This window comes from Oryzias melastigma, linkage group LG7 (assembly GCF_002922805.2).
Source record: "Oryzias melastigma strain HK-1 linkage group LG7, ASM292280v2, whole genome shotgun sequence".
In the NCBI taxonomy this organism is placed as follows: domain Eukaryota; kingdom Metazoa; phylum Chordata; class Actinopteri; order Beloniformes; family Adrianichthyidae; genus Oryzias; species Oryzias melastigma.
In genome coordinates, this window is record NC_050518.1 from 26,729,228 (window position 1) to 26,744,718 (window position 15,491).

At 40.1% G+C, this 15,491-nt stretch overlaps 1 protein-coding gene across 3 annotated transcripts in view; it reads left to right on the top strand.

Moving 5' to 3' along the window:
- Positions 1-15,491, top strand: part of prex1 (phosphatidylinositol-3,4,5-trisphosphate-dependent Rac exchange factor 1) — a 98,999-nt gene that overhangs the window by 18,945 nt on the left and 64,563 nt on the right. For all 3 annotated transcript variants that reach the window (XM_024292650.2, XM_024292652.2, XM_024292651.2), the window contains exons 2-4: positions 2,344-2,409; positions 2,560-2,682; positions 11,229-11,333. In XM_024292650.2, coding sequence (XP_024148418.1) covers positions 2,344-2,409; positions 2,560-2,682; positions 11,229-11,333 — 294 coding nt within the window. The remainder of the gene's footprint in view (positions 1-2,343; positions 2,410-2,559; positions 2,683-11,228; positions 11,334-15,491) is intronic.

Genomic DNA, 15,491 nt, shown 5'->3' on the forward strand with positions numbered 1-15,491 from the left:
AAAACAATAAAAAAAGATGACATCACACCAGTAGAAACGTTCTTAAAGAATAATGTGGCCTAAATCTCTTATGGGACTCCAAAAAGGAAATAAAATCACCAATGAAACCTGAAGGATGCCAGTGGGGGGGTCATTGTTAACAGCTGATGTGATCAGCAGACTCCCCGGTGAGTTCGGGGACGATGGACCATTGTTGTTGTTTTTTACCTTTAGGGTATGACTGTTGCATTGTGGGCCGCCAGCAGTTTTTCTTCTTGTGGCAGAAACTATGAATACAGTTAAAGTTCCTGGTTTACGTTTTATTTATTTCTTTTTCTATTCTTTGCACAACCCAGTCAGTATTTTTCCATCGTCCAGTTTCGTATGTAAACTTGACCTGCAAACAAGTGTTTTATTTTTGCGAACCTGATGGCTCCTCCCACTGCAGAAGGCAGACCGCTGCGTTTCCTGCCTGCGGGACCACAGATGTATTGTTTTGTTTCCTGCTCACAACCTGAGTTCCTCTAACAGTCTAAATGAGAGCTTCTCTGTAAGGACTGAACTTAAAGATTTAACCACGGTTCGGTTCTCGTCTCAGACCCCAGAACGCTAAAGTCCGGGTTGTCGTGGGTGCAGATACCTCTTCGTGAATCTGCATTTTCTGCATGAACACAAACCTTTGCAGCTTGAGGGCATTTCTCTGCAGCTTGAAATCTTCTTGAGAATTAGCCTCTTTAGCAGACGATGTAAATGGAGAGGAATCGAATGAAGAACCCCCATGAGCTGCTCCGTGTTCCTGGTCTTTTTTCCAAACCCGACCCATGCAGAAAGTTCCACAGAACTGGGCTTTAGAGCTGGGGTGGACCCTCATTCTAACCTCGGGTCCCTTCCTGTTGCTTCAGAAGTTCAGCAGATTGTGGCTTCCTTTACTAAACCTATCTTCAAGCTTTATTTTTACATCAAGTCTAACTCTGAGGAACCATAGTTATGAAAGTTTTCCAGCAATTTATTTTTTCTCTTGACTAAATGATCAAGTTCTCCACAAAAATACCTCAGTTTTTGATTTCCAGCCCCAAACATTGATCATGTACGACACTGAACTCCAGGTGACGGTCTATATCAGTTCTAGTCATTTTATTTTAGATTGGCGTCTTTTTCAGGTTTGTTTTCTTTTAAAAGTTATTGGTTCATTTTTTCACAATTTTTCTGTAGTTGTGACAAACAGAAGTTAGTCGACTAATTGACAATTAAAATAGTCGATGACTAATTAATAGTCGATTAGTCGTTACTTGATATTATATGGAGTCAGAGTGTAGTAAAGTTCAACAAAGTTATGAGCGTTCACCACCAAAAAATGCATTTTTTCTATATTTGAGTCAGTTTTTATTTTTTGTGAAAAATAGTTCCATGTTTCAGATCCTAACCTCATTTAATTGTGTGATTGCTTAGTAAGCATTCACACATCAGTGATTCTCCTGCTCCTTTCTGTACATTTTTTGACACAAAAAAACTCAATCACACTTTCAGTGATCTTGGTATCAAAGCGTTCAGCTCGTTCAGAACATTACTGCTGGTATTTTTGGTATTTATAAACTTTATAGTTTTTGAAATATTAAACAAAATATGGTCTATAGGAAATGAATAAGAAAGTCTTCAAGGCTTTAAACATATTCATGGACTATGTTTTAATATTCATTCATTCATTCATCTTCTTGGCCACTTTTTCCTTTTCATGGTCGACTATTAAAGGAATAATTTGTGGCAGCACTAGTTGATATATTAAATGCTGTTTTATTTGTTTTGTTGTACTTGGATTTCTGTTTTTCCTGTAAATCTTTCAGTTCTGACTGTTGGAAGTGATGATGGGGTCTTTCAGACCAGAAAGGATTCATGTTTTTACGGGATGGTTTTATGCGTCAGTTTGCCCGATTCTGTCAGCCTGCAGTCATCTGGACTCTTGCTGCTCTGGTCCTCAGCATCTGTTATGTAGAACTCTTCCCAGGATTGAACAAACACACAAAACTACACAAACAAAAGCTGGACGCTTTGAGGGTTGTGTTGACACTGCAGCATCAAAGCAGTTGTTCTGGCTGACGTCTCACACCTGAACGCTCGGCTGCGTCGCTTTCGTCCGCAGCGGGAACAAACAGCCACTTTTAAGTGTCAGAAGATTCTGGGGGAGAAATCTGTGTCAGTCTGAGGATAAATCTGTGGCAGCAGGAACTTGTCAAAAGTCACACATGTTCTCTCATGTTCTCTCATGTTCTCTCATGCTTATCAAATGCTCAGAATCATGTTCCTTGTGTCCTCTAACTCTGGTGTTATCCTCCATGTTAAGCTGTTTCCTTTCTGTTTCCTCCTCAGGCCTTTTTGCACAGAATCCAACAAACTGCCGATGATCAGCAGTGTCTTTCTCCTGAACATGTCAAGGTACAGATGCTTGTTTTTGCTCCTTTATGTAAATGCAGAGATCGCGTTTGCTCCCACTGTTCACTGATGCCTCCACGTCTTTCCTTCCCGTCCTCTTTTCCTTCCTGTGCATCCCTACCTTTACATTCATTCATTTTTTTTGCTCTTCAGATCCTGTTTTCAAACATTGAGGACATCCTGGAGCTGCACAAAGAGGTTTTGTCAGCGGTGGAGACCAGTTTGCAGCCCGAACCCCAGCCCCATCATTCTCTGGGACACGTGTTCCTCCAGTTTGTAAGTGCACGACACAAAGCCGCGAGCGTGAAACGGCGGGCTGTCACGCGTGTATGCAAACCGTGGGGCCACACTTTCATGCATGACTTCCACTTCCACGCAGAAATCCTTTTCATGGCTCACCCCTAACCGCAGATCTGTGAGAATCTCCTGGGCCCTCCTGGGCGCTCCTTCCAGACCACCTGTTTCACAATCAGCCTGCATCCTGTCGGGCAGAAACGCCTCTCCTCACTTTAGCTCAGGAGTGTCAAACTCAATCCCACAAGGGGCGAAAATCCAAAACACACCTTAGGTCGCGGGACAAACAGGATGAACTTTTAACACTCTAAAACTAACTTTAAAAAACTTTAAAACCGCAACTTTTTAACGTAATTATGAACTAGATATATAATGCTAGTGTGAATGCTGTAAGCTGAATTTGGCCGCTGAAAATGCTGAAATTGATAGCTGAAAACATTGAAGCTGATAGCTGAAATCACTAAAGTTAATAGCAGAAAATGCTGAAGCTGATAGCCAGCTAAAATAAAAAACTTAAGCTAGTCAAAACAGCTAGCGTGTGAATATTAGCCTGACTCCAAAACAGCCTAAAAAACGTAAAAAGAAAAGCCGTATAGAATTACCTTGAGGGCCGGATCTGGCCCCCGGGCCTTGACTTTGACACGTGCTTTAGCTTTTTCATCCCTTCATACTGAGATTCTGCCCAATTTGCAGCCTCACTGCTCCCCACCCAGCTCCCCTCTGTTTGAACTCATGTGGCCTCGGGGAATAAACAAAGAAGGCTCTGTGTCCGGAGAGGAAGAGATGGCGTGTAACTCAGCGAGGGGACAATGTTTTCGCTGGTAGCGCTCAACCTCAAGCTCAGATTCTCACTTTCTGTTTTGCACCTCCATGATAACTTCACTAAAGCTCTAATTCTGGGCTCCTCCGGCCCCACAAACGTCTAAAAACCTCTGCAGGTCCATTTCATCTCATTTAAAAACAGATGCAGTGTCGACCCCCACCGCGGGTTTCTCCTCAGACTTCATCCTGCACGCTCCTTCTGAAGTCATTACCCCAGCATTTATGCGTGACGTGCATGCGGCACGAAAGGCGTTTGAGCCCTGCCTCAGAGTTTGGCTCATCAGAACGGATCTTCACACATGTCTGAGCTGTCACAGTTCAAGGCCAAGTGTCACGGTGGAGAATCAATTCCGGCAGCTCAGATGCAGCAGAACCAGCAGCAGATCAGCAGGTGCCAGGATCGTAAAGAAACCAATAGAACCGCTTCATGATTTATCTGTTTTTTCATTCTACCGCGTTCCTCACAACGAACTGTAGTAAAGGCTCAGAAATCAGATTTGTGTGGTCAGAGATCATCACACCTGTTTGGTGCACCTGAAGGACTTATGGGTCAAAGTAGATGAAATGTATCTGAACAAATCTGAGACTAAAACTGGACCTAGAAGTGGGGACATGAAGAACAAGTCTCTGATCATCTCCTCGTCTGTTTTCAAAGTGTTCAGGTGTTCTTTTCCTTCTGATGATGCCGCTTTTAGCCTAAATATAGAAACCTGTCGTTTTCTAGGACATAGTTTCTGCAGAGCGGCAGGAGTTCAGTAGAAATTCACTTTTGAGTTGTGGGCGGGGCTGTTGGTGCAGAGGAGCCACGCCCCCTCTTCCCCCACCTTGTTTCTTAGAGCTCTTTGTTTAGGCCAGGGGTCTGCTCTCTCTATATAAATATATATATATATGAAATGGTTTTTAAGAATGATTAAGATTTGGTCTCATTGAGTCAAATATAAAAAAAGTAATTTTTTTTGGTTGCTGAACGCTCACAACTTCATTCAACTTTACTACACTCCGACTCCAAATAACAAAGTAACGACTAATCGACTATTAAAGTAGTAATTTACTAATTTAATAGTCGATTACTCGACTAATCGTTTAGATCCAGATTCCAGCTCAGACGAGGAAAACAAAGACGTTCATGGATCCATTTGTTCTATTTGTCCTATCAGAATAGGGCGGAGCAAAGACTTTGTGGCCCCGCCCAGCGGATTTTCTACAGTCTTTTTCGAACAGCATTTTTTCGTCTGCTCCTGATTCACAACGATTTGAATAAAGAAACAATCAGAAATTCAAATTCAAGCTCAATTTTCTTCATGTATCTCCCTGATTATCCAAAAATGACACAAGAACCTGTAGAACAAGTCTACTTTTTCTGGGACCTCACATCTTTATGCAAAAACTCTTATTTTTTGAGGAAAATCAGAATTCTTGGACCTTCTCCATTTGTTCTGACCCCTCCTCATCAGAGAAAAGTCTTTCTTTGCTGTGAACAAACGTATTTCATGGATTATTTTGTGGATTTGGGGATTTCCATGTTGTTTTCTGAAGTTGTAAAGTCTACATTTACATTTTTCTTCTTGGTATTGATCTCCTGATGTGTTTTTTCGTGTGTATTGAGCTTCCCACACAGCACCTTTGTTCCTGCCGTATCCATTACACCTCCTTCAACAACCCGTGACCTTTGTCTCCTTCGGCACTCGCACCTCTCAGCCAATCGGCTCGCCTCGTCTGGCGCCCTCCAGCCGTGACCCTTGGCCCCAGCAGAGGTCAACACCATGACTGGGATTTGATTAACCTCCTGCATTGTTCCTCAAGGCTGTCTGCCAGTCAGGAGGAAGCTGGGATCATTCATCGCTCTTCAGAGACAGACGTTGATGATTCACGAAGATTCATTGAAGTAACTTCAGAGGAAACGGTACCTTTGCATGCAGACATTTGAAGGAAATCCTTCGTGGGGTCCATCATACTAACCCAGGGGTCTGCAACCTGCGGCTCCAGAGCCACATGTGGCTCCGGAGCCACATGTGGCTCTTTAATCTCTGCATGGTGGCTCTCTGGCTGAAGACAGATAAAATAATAGTAAGGATTACATAAGTAGCATTTATTGTGTGACTGCTTTAAAGCATACTCGCTATTGTGATTCAGTTTCTCTGTATTGTGTGATTGCTTAATAATCATTCACACTATAGTGATTCTCCTGCTCCATTCTGTACGTTTTTCGGCACGTAAAAACTAAATCACACTTTCAGAGATTTCAGCAATCTTGGTACCAAACGTTCAGGACATTACTGCTGGTATTTTTGGTATTCATAAACTTAATAGTTTTTGAAAAATTGAGCAAAATATGCTCCATAGGAAATGAATGAGAAAGTCTTCAAATTTTAAAATTTTATATAGATTGACAACAAGCCTTTAAATATAATCATGGGCTGTTTTCATCTTATGTAGTAATTAAACAAAATGGAGTTTAACTAGTATTATAGCAACATGCTAATCTTTTTGCTGTCTACTGGTTTTTTGAGTTTAGCTTCTACTTTAGCAACATGCTAAATTGCTTTTTTTGGCTAATTTGGCCTCTGCTGAGTTTTCTATGCAAATTTGGAGTTTAGCTAATATATTAGCAATGTGCTATTGTTTTTGACTAATTTGTTAACTACTGGGGTTCTTTACTCTAACTTAGAGTGTAGCTTCTACTTTAGCAACATGCTAGTATTTAAGCAACAAGGTTATTTTTGTTCTAATTCGACATCAACTGAGGTAAAAATGTAAAAAAAAAAAAAAACATTGTGAGAGAAGCTAGTTTCTTTTTCTATTTTTGCTTTTGTCCGTGCCAAATAATAGACATAATTCATATTTATAATATATATATATATATATATCTGGTAGAGAATGTAATCCATAGTTCTTAAAGGCTAAAGTAAGAATATACGTCTCCTTCCAGGTTTTGATCAGTAGAAAACAAGCCCAAATGGCTCTAACTGTCAAAGGTTGCAGACTCCTGGTCTAACCGTTCAACCCAGCAGCGGTGTGCTGAAATCAGGGGTTTGATTTGGACCTGAATATCTGCTCTGTTGTGGGGAATGTCTGTCAGACCACAGCGCACAAGGCAGCATTCAGGGAACCGTGCGTGTTTCACTTCAACTGATACGGTTCGTGGCGGGTTCCCCTCTCCCGAGTCTCTGCTACAGATTCTAGTGACGAAGAACCTGAAGAAAGAGCTAAAGAAGGAGCCATGTTTATCAAAGAAAGAAAACACGCTCTCTGAGCTATTCCGGGCACAACAGATGTCCTTCAGAGCCGTCCTGATGTTTGGAGTGGAGACTTTGTGCGCTCAGCGGACAGAGCTGCTGCTGTGTGGCGAGGAGAGGAAGTATCACTGGAACACGGTTTAGTGTAAACAGAGTTGCGGATCAGCGTGCTGTTCTTGTCAGCAGACAGGTCGCGTTACAGATGCTGAAAAAGCTGCTTCATGTTGCGTCACTAAACACATCCAGGAGGATTAGGAAGGAACGGATGGCGGCGGCGTTCACGTGTCCGCTCGTGTTTCCTCCAGCCGTGTTTTGCAATAACAGAAGGAGCCGTCTGTCATGCCTCTGATCCTCTGCGGTGAAGCGCGCTCTGCAGCAGGGAAATGTGACAGAGGAAGAAACAGTTTGGTTCCTTTCATGTGACCTCAGGAAAACTGAGGACAACATCCTGTAAGAAGACATGTATCAAACAGGAGGTGTAGTGGTCTGCACTCTTGGTTCAAATCCCAGCTGTGTGTTAGCGTGTGGTGCATGTTTGGGTTTCTTCAGTTTCCAAAAATATGCTTTACAGGTTAACAGGTGTCTCCAAACTCTTCTAGGTGTGCATGTGAGTGTGTTCCCCAGCAACAGACTGGTGAACCTTGTATTCACCTAACACACACGTGTCAAAGTCAAGGCCCAGGGGCCGGATCCGGCCCTTCGCATAATTCTATCCGGCCCTCCAGATCATTTTATTTTGCTATTATTAATGATCCGATGTCATCTTGAGCTCATTTCTAACTGGAGAGGGAAATATTGAAAGTTATTTAAGGTTTAAGTTGATTTATTCTGGAATAATATTCCTGCCTTTTTATTGTTCATAATTATGTTAAAAAGTTGCAGTTTTAAAGTTTAAAAAAAAAGCATTCTGATAGCTTTTTGGATTGTTTTGAAATTTACTAAGATTTTTAAGGCTATTTTAGAGTTTAGCTAATATTACATATCTACATGCTAGCTGTTTTGGCTAACATAAGATTTTTCTTTTTTTTCTTTTCAGTCTTTAGGATAATTTGGCCTTTAGCTAATATTTTAGTTTGCTATCAGCTTCATTGTTTTCAGCTATCAATTTCAACATCTTTAGTGGCCAAATTCAGCTTACAGCATTCACATTAACATTATCTCAGGTAATGCTATATATCTAGTTCATAATTATGTTAAGAAGTTACAATTTTAAAGTTCTAAATATGTAGTTTTAGAGAGTCCAGTAAATGTTTATCCTAAGATGTGTTTTGGATTTTGGCCCCCCGTGCGAGTTTGACACCCTGATCTAACAGAATCTGAGATAAACTCCAGCAACCCAGAGGGGATTCAACAGGTTTGGAAAATGGATGCATGGATATTTCACAAAAACAAAAACTGGACTTGTTTACATTTTTGGGGAACATTTTAAGACCCACTCTGATGAAAATTGTGATTTTGGTGTTTTTAAAATGTTTTTGTGGCTTTTTTCTGATGGAACAAAGAAAATTAAGCTCAAGGTTGACTTTCTCCATTCAAATCTTTGTGAATCATTGCATAACATTGTATAAAGAAAAAACACTTGGTGGTGCCCCATTCTAATCCACCCACTTACAGACAAATAGATCCATGAACGTCTTTGTTTTCCTCGTATGAACTGGAATCTTTCTAAACTGTCAACTATATTCCTCAACATTTTTGTCACACCACTAATGTCAGGTTGGAGGTCTAAGGGGCTGTAAGGTAGTGGGAGAGAATGTAAACGGAGAGCTCTCAGGTATGGGGGATGGGAAGAGGGGGTGGGGTTGCTCTACAGCAATGGCCCCGCCCACAACTCAGAGGTGAATTTCTAATGAAATCCTGCCGCTTTGCACAAACTAGGTCCTAGAAAACAATCTAGATTCTGGCTAAAACCATCATAATTATAATGAAGAGACGACAGAACGCCTTGAGAATAGATCAGAAGTTATCAGAGTGGGACTTTACAGACTAAATTCCCTTCTTGTCATGAATTTTGAGTAACTTCTTCTTCTGTATGTTCTGCCTTTGTTAAAATAAGTTTGTTGACCATAAATTCTTTCATGGGGACCAGAAACATGCTGAGGCTGCTGCTGCTTCTGCTGCTGCTGCTGAGGGTGTGGCAGACCTGCGAGTAACTGATCAAAGCGAGCGTCCCTCATCCTCTGTTTGAAGCCTGCAGCACATCTGTGCTCATTCAGGCTTCTGGACCGCCAGTCGCTCGTAAACTGAAAGGTGTCGTTACCCTTTAAAAGCCAAGCGTGGACTCGTTACCGCGCCACTCGTTCTACTCGGTGTCTTCGGCGACAGCAGCGTTTTATTAGAAGGAGAAAGCGGCCGGCGAGCACCTGCAGTTTCTGATTTCACTCAAAGTCGTTTCGAATGACGGTTTCAGTTTCAGGGCAACAAGATGAGGTCTCCGGCAAACTCGCGGTTTCACATCCCAGCAGGTCCGTGTCATTAGGTGGGACTCGGAGGGCTGCAGGACCTGCAGGCGGCTTCTGCTGTGGTGTTATGCGTCTGCTGCATTCTGCATGAATTATGCATTTCAATCCACACTGTATATTTAAAGAGACAGGTGTAATATTTCATGTTGTAATGAAACCCCAGTGGCAGCTTGATAAAAGCTCCTGTTTTCGTCGCTCTTGTTGCACAGGAAGAAGCCGTCCCTGCAGAAAAAGAGGAAGAGTTGCATCTTGACATGCTGACGACTTTTTTTTCCAACTACTATTTTGGCTTTAATGGTTGTGCAAGAAATGATGTCAAGAAATGCTTGGAGTTTTAAGCGCTGATATTTCTGTCAGTCGGGGCTGCAGACGGTAAAGGGAAATGCAGGTTTGTGTGCGTGCACATGTAAAAAAGTGGAAATGGCTTTGCTGGACTGAAGCTTTCAGGTGTTGATGTTTCTAACTTCAAGAGATGCTCTTAGAGAATCATCGGTTGCTACAGATCAGTGTCAAAGTGGAGATCTTCACTGAGAAACGCAACTTCCTGTTGGTGGAAACCCAGGAACTGCATCTGTGGGTCAAAGTTTGCCGTCCTGAGGAGCTGCATCTCTGACCCTGAAGCCTCAGTTCTAAAGACTATGACAGCACAGAAACCCCCACACCCCAACAAACATCTACACTCAGAAGTGGAGTCACTTTTCATCAGAAGCAATCAGGAAGATTTGGTGCATGCTTTTGAGTATGGCAGTGGAAGTGTAATGATATGTTGTCATTCTGTACCATGGCATCATGCAGATGGTAACCACAAGCTCATCTGGATGAGAGCATCTCTTGTGGTTAAAGATCGGTCACTTGTGAAGAAAACATGACAAAATGAAGCTGCAATGAATATAAAAACCAAAAACTTCCAAAACGTACAACTGAACAAAAACGTATCTGTAAAAACTATAATTTGACGTATCTCTCCGTCATAAATCTGAAGAGTTCAAATAAAGAGGGAATACAGGAAGAATGCGTGTCGTCTTTCTGAACAACGTTCTGAATCCAGATTCAGAGAGGAGGGGGCAGTTTTCACCATGCAAGGGCAAAACCAGTAAAAAAACAAACAAATCGGCCAATTGAACTATTAGAATATGTCTTTGTAAAATTTCCTAAAGTTCCAAAATCATCTCAACACACATTGTAAACTCTTATGGATTTACTTTACTCTGGAAATTGGAGATATGTCTTAAAATAGAAATCTTCTACTTCACCTTTCGGCTTATCCTGTTTTTGGGGTCGCCACAGAGTTTTTACGCCGGATGCCCTTCCTAACACAACCCTGTACTTGAGGGGCACAGGGACCCAGTCATAAATAGAAATGTGTTGCAAAAAAAAGTTTTCAATCTTAAATTAGCTGTACACAGTTTTCCCCTCAAGTTTATCCTATTTTATGCATTTCAACAGCCCATAGTTTCTAGACCACAATCATCCCAAAGTAAGACTAGAAGAATGACGCATTTAAGATATATTAGTCATAAAATCATACATACATTTATGCTGTTAAATGCGTTCCTACTTTGTTCCAAGTCAAATAAATTGTCCCTTTTTCTCTAAATCAAGCAGGACTCTCCTAAATCAAAGCACTCAGCATCCACAGATTATGTAAAGTGAAACAAAAACAAAAAACATGTTTATTAGATATTTATCTTAAAAGGATATGAAAAAATATAAAATGAAATGAGATAAACGGGGAGGTTATCTTTGTCTCATTATCATCATTAGAGGACAGAAACCAGATGAAAATACTTCATGAGATTTTGTGTTTTTGCTGTAAATATTTAATTCTCATCTCAAAATCTGATACGGAAACTTAGCAGCCTGACTAACTGAAGACACCGCTAAGAACAGAAACTCTTTTCACTTCCTTCTCCAAAGCCCTGCAGTCAGCTTTTCTGGAGCAGCTCTGAGCTGTAGCTGAAGGAAAGATGGCGTCCAGTCCACCTTCTGATTCTGCTCTTGTTTGCAGAGGGAGAGCTTCTCGGTGTACGGCGAGTACTGCAGTAACCACGAGAAGGCTCTGCGGCTCCTCATGGACCTCAACAAGATCCCCAACATCAGGACCTTCTTGCTGGTGAGAAAGCTGCTCTTTCTTTGTCAAAAACCTTTTTCTGCTTTTGGTTTTCTTGCTCGATGGATTAAATGCATGACCACATACGGTATACGACCGCTCAGTCCTTTCCGGTTGGGGCAGTGGGCTGTTGTTTATGTGGAAATAGTGGAGTATTTGGACTTTAAAAGATGTTTTTGGAGCTGCTAGAGTCACCATAAACTGTTAGGAGCATTGTTTGTTTTTCTAGCAAAATAATTCAAAATAAAAATGCAAAAATGATTTAAATTATATTTGTCATTATACATAGCAAGCTTCAAAGTTACTTCTGTAAGTCTGATGTTACTCAAACATGTTGACGTGCGACCAGCTCTAAAACTGAAGGACATTCATGTTGGCGACACTATAGGTGCAGCCAAGATGCAGATGGCTGCATTGTTTCATACATTTTATGTGAATCCAAAGCTAAAGTCGCAGTATTTAATAAAGTCCTGTTAGCTGTCACGCAGCTAGAGCGCAGAGCGCAGCTGTAGATGCGGCCGCAGTCGTGTATTAACCTGAACCATAACCGTAATCCTAACCTTAACCTTTCCTCAGAGTCCATGCAGCCAAGGAAAAAACTTCAGAACTGACTGCAGTATTTACAAGATTACATGTGAATACCGTTGTCACTTTTCATTTGGGCTAATGCTAGCTAGCATAAAGGACACGTCTGATTATCGTTGAAGTTTGTTTACACATAAAAGGTTCTGTTGAACAGGTTTTAAATGTTCTAACAGAGCTACGTATCCCAAGAAGTCACATGATCATACAGTACATGATAGCGTTTTGTGAGTGTTTGGTGCTTCAGAAAGGCAAACTTAGCCTTTTTGGATGTCATTGTGTTACACATAATCATAAACTATCATACAATGTAAGAAATAATGACAATGAACCAATACCAGGGAAAGTACTCAGAGATTTGCCAAGTCCACGCGTATAGTTATCCACAGCCGGAAGAGAGTAAGTGCTTTTATTCGAAACCGGAAATATACAGTATCACACAGCTCCATGCATATAATCTATTGAAATCTCTCCTCTAAATTAGAGTTGAAAGTTAAAGTTTGTTTGTTTCCTCTTCACATCTTTTGTATTTCCTCCATCATATCTTCCACTGCCCTTCTTTCGTCCTGTGATGGTCCACCTCTCTTTTCTGGCCTCCATCCCTTTTTTCCTCTTCATTTTTGTTTTCCCATTCATGTCAGCTCCATTTCCATGTTAACACTCACATAAAAGGCAGAACCCATAACACCGTCAGGAGGTCCTTCCTGCTTAGACAGGATACAACGGCCATCAAGGTCACTTTTGTGTATTGTTGTACTTGTAGTGTTTCCGCTGCCAGCTGTTTCCTCGTTTTAACACTTTGGGTGCTGGACAATGAACTGCTGACAGCGGCCTTGAGCCAGGGCTTCAGAGCGATGAAGGCGGCTGCAGATTCTGGGTCAGGCAGCTGTGAGGTGTTGGCAGCCGTTTTGGAATTGGCCTGGAGATCTAAAGGCCCACATTTGTCCGTGATTGCTTTGAGTCCATGACTTTATTCAGGTTCCCAGGACTGGAGAAACTGGTGTCGTGTGTTCTGTCTCAGACTGAGGCTAAAGGAGAAGAACTTAAACCTGACTGTGAACCAGAATGCTGTAGATATCAAAGAAATAAAACATGTAAATGAGAATAAATCCCATTATACAAACAGTTTGTCTTTATTATAGGAAAAAAATGTTGTTAAATGGGATGAGAAAAGTTCCCGACTAAAATGTTTTAACCCTTTAACACCTGAGGCGTCACCAGTTGCGCTTAAACACAAAATCTTTAACATACTGTAAATTCACAACCGTTAACACAATAATTCCAGTAGATTTTGAAGGAGAAAAGCGGCGCTTTACATCACTGTAAAAAGATGAATCCTCATCTCTTAAAGGAAAATTTGCTTCTTAAAGAACACAAATGGTCCGGGACTTTTTACATTTTGAAATAGGGTGAAAGCATGTATGTTAAAAAATAAAAGAGCTTTTCTTATTTTGTGGTTATACTAAATTAAACATTAGTAAGTTACTAATAGATTTAAAATGTATCAATTTTTTTGTTTAATTTGAGTATTTAAAAATGATGGAATACTTCAATAAAAAATTATTTAGCTAATTCATTTCAGATAATGATTAATACATTGATTTGAAGAAAAAAAGCAATTTATAAAGATGTAAGATATTGATGGCATCTTCTTGACAGCAGGTCACACAGATGTCAAATTTCATTAATGAGATTTAGAGAGATTAATTGTAGTAAAATTGCTTAAAAATCCCTAAGACGTGCCAAATTATCAAAAATATTTAGTGTGTTGCTAAAATACAAGCTAAACTCCAAATTAGCCCAAAAACCTAAGTTGTGCCAAATTAGCTAAAAAAACTAGCTTGTTGCTTAAATATGAGCTAAACTCCAAAATAGCCTAACATTTTTAAGTAAACTGAATTAGTCAAAAACGTTAGCCTGTTACTAAGATATGATCTAAACTCCAAAAAAAAAAAAAGAATATATATATATATATATATATATATATTATATACCATTAATATATTTAAAGTCTTGTTGCTAATCTACTTAAATTTTTAAGGTTTTTCATTTATTTCATGTGGGGCATATTTTGTTCAATATTTCAAAAACTATCAAATGTATGAATACCAAAAATCCAAGCAGTAATGTCCTGAACGAGCTGATCGTTTTGATACCAAGATTGTTATCTCACTGAAAGTGTGATTGAGTTTTTACATCCGAATGGAAAGGAGTAGGAGAATCACAATAATGCTGTAAAGCATTCACACAACTAACCGATTGATTATTTAATTCCTGATGAATATTTCCCTATAGGTGGATATTCTCTTATTTTTATTAAATAATTTGTAAATTTTGAAATTTTTGTCTGAGAGCAGAAAAGATGATTTAAAATAGTTGATTTTTTTAAGTGTTTTTGACATTTAAAATCAGCCTTGGTTCATTGAATCTGAGGATGCAGAGACTCCGTGAAGCTTCGCATTGAAGTGAGGCGTGGATTTCTTTGTTAAAAGACGAGAAGAGTGAAGTGAAAGCAAAAGGAGGTCAGAGCGATGAGCAGAGAAACGTCTGGCTTCAGGCGCACGCTTACAAATATCTGAGAGATGAGAGAAGCTGCAGAAAACGAGGAGCGCAGAGAGAGCGGAGAACAAAACTGCAGGAATCTGTGTAATTCCAAAGCTTCAGTTCCCGTCAGGAGCCCTGCAAAACTCCCAGCAGCCTTTTCTTCTGTTTGGGACTTGAAAGGAATCGCTGTGGAACTAAAAGGCTCCCAGTGTTGAGCAGCTTCTCTTCCTCCAGAGTTTATCTGCAGCGTTTGATCTTTCAGTCCATCCATGAGCTCAAGGTCTGCCAGCAGGATCTCTCCAACCTACAAGACTCCCATCATCCTCTGAACAAATCCTGCAATGCTTTAAAAAAAATATAAAAACATAGGAGCAACTCTGAGAAACATTTGAAACAGATTTAATGGGTTATTTTTGTTCAGCCATCCTTCATCTAACAGGTTTTTAAACTTTTAATGCTGCGATGGCGAGAAATAATACATTTTATATGATGAATAAGTACGGATGTGAAACAGAAACGGAGAGCATCAGATTATAGACTTTTAAATCTCTTCAACTCTATTTAAGCATATAAAGCAACACTGTCAGAAAACATCTGCAAAGAACAGCTGATGTTTGCTGTTAAAGACACAGAAGGGATTGTGGGTAAGAAGTTTCCTGAAGTTTAGTTGGCTGCAACGGCAAAAAGGAACTGATGAAAGTAAGAAATCAAATTTGTGCCAGAAATCTCTTCACCTGATTCTGTTTAAAGTCTGAAAAACCTGCAATCAGAGAATGAAGTCAGTATTTGATTGGACATTAAAAATGAGGCTCTTCTACACACCTGTAGCTGTTTCTAGATTCAACTTGAAAGAAAAATAGGAAGCCAAACACACATTTTGGGATTGCAGAAATAACAAAGATTATTGTCTCAAAGTATAAAAAAGAAGAAAAATAAACACTATAAAAAGGAAATGCCTTTAAATAAACTGTTTTATCTGCTAATTACGTTTTCAAGAAGGTACAAAGAAATGCATTTTATATTGTATTAGTAATT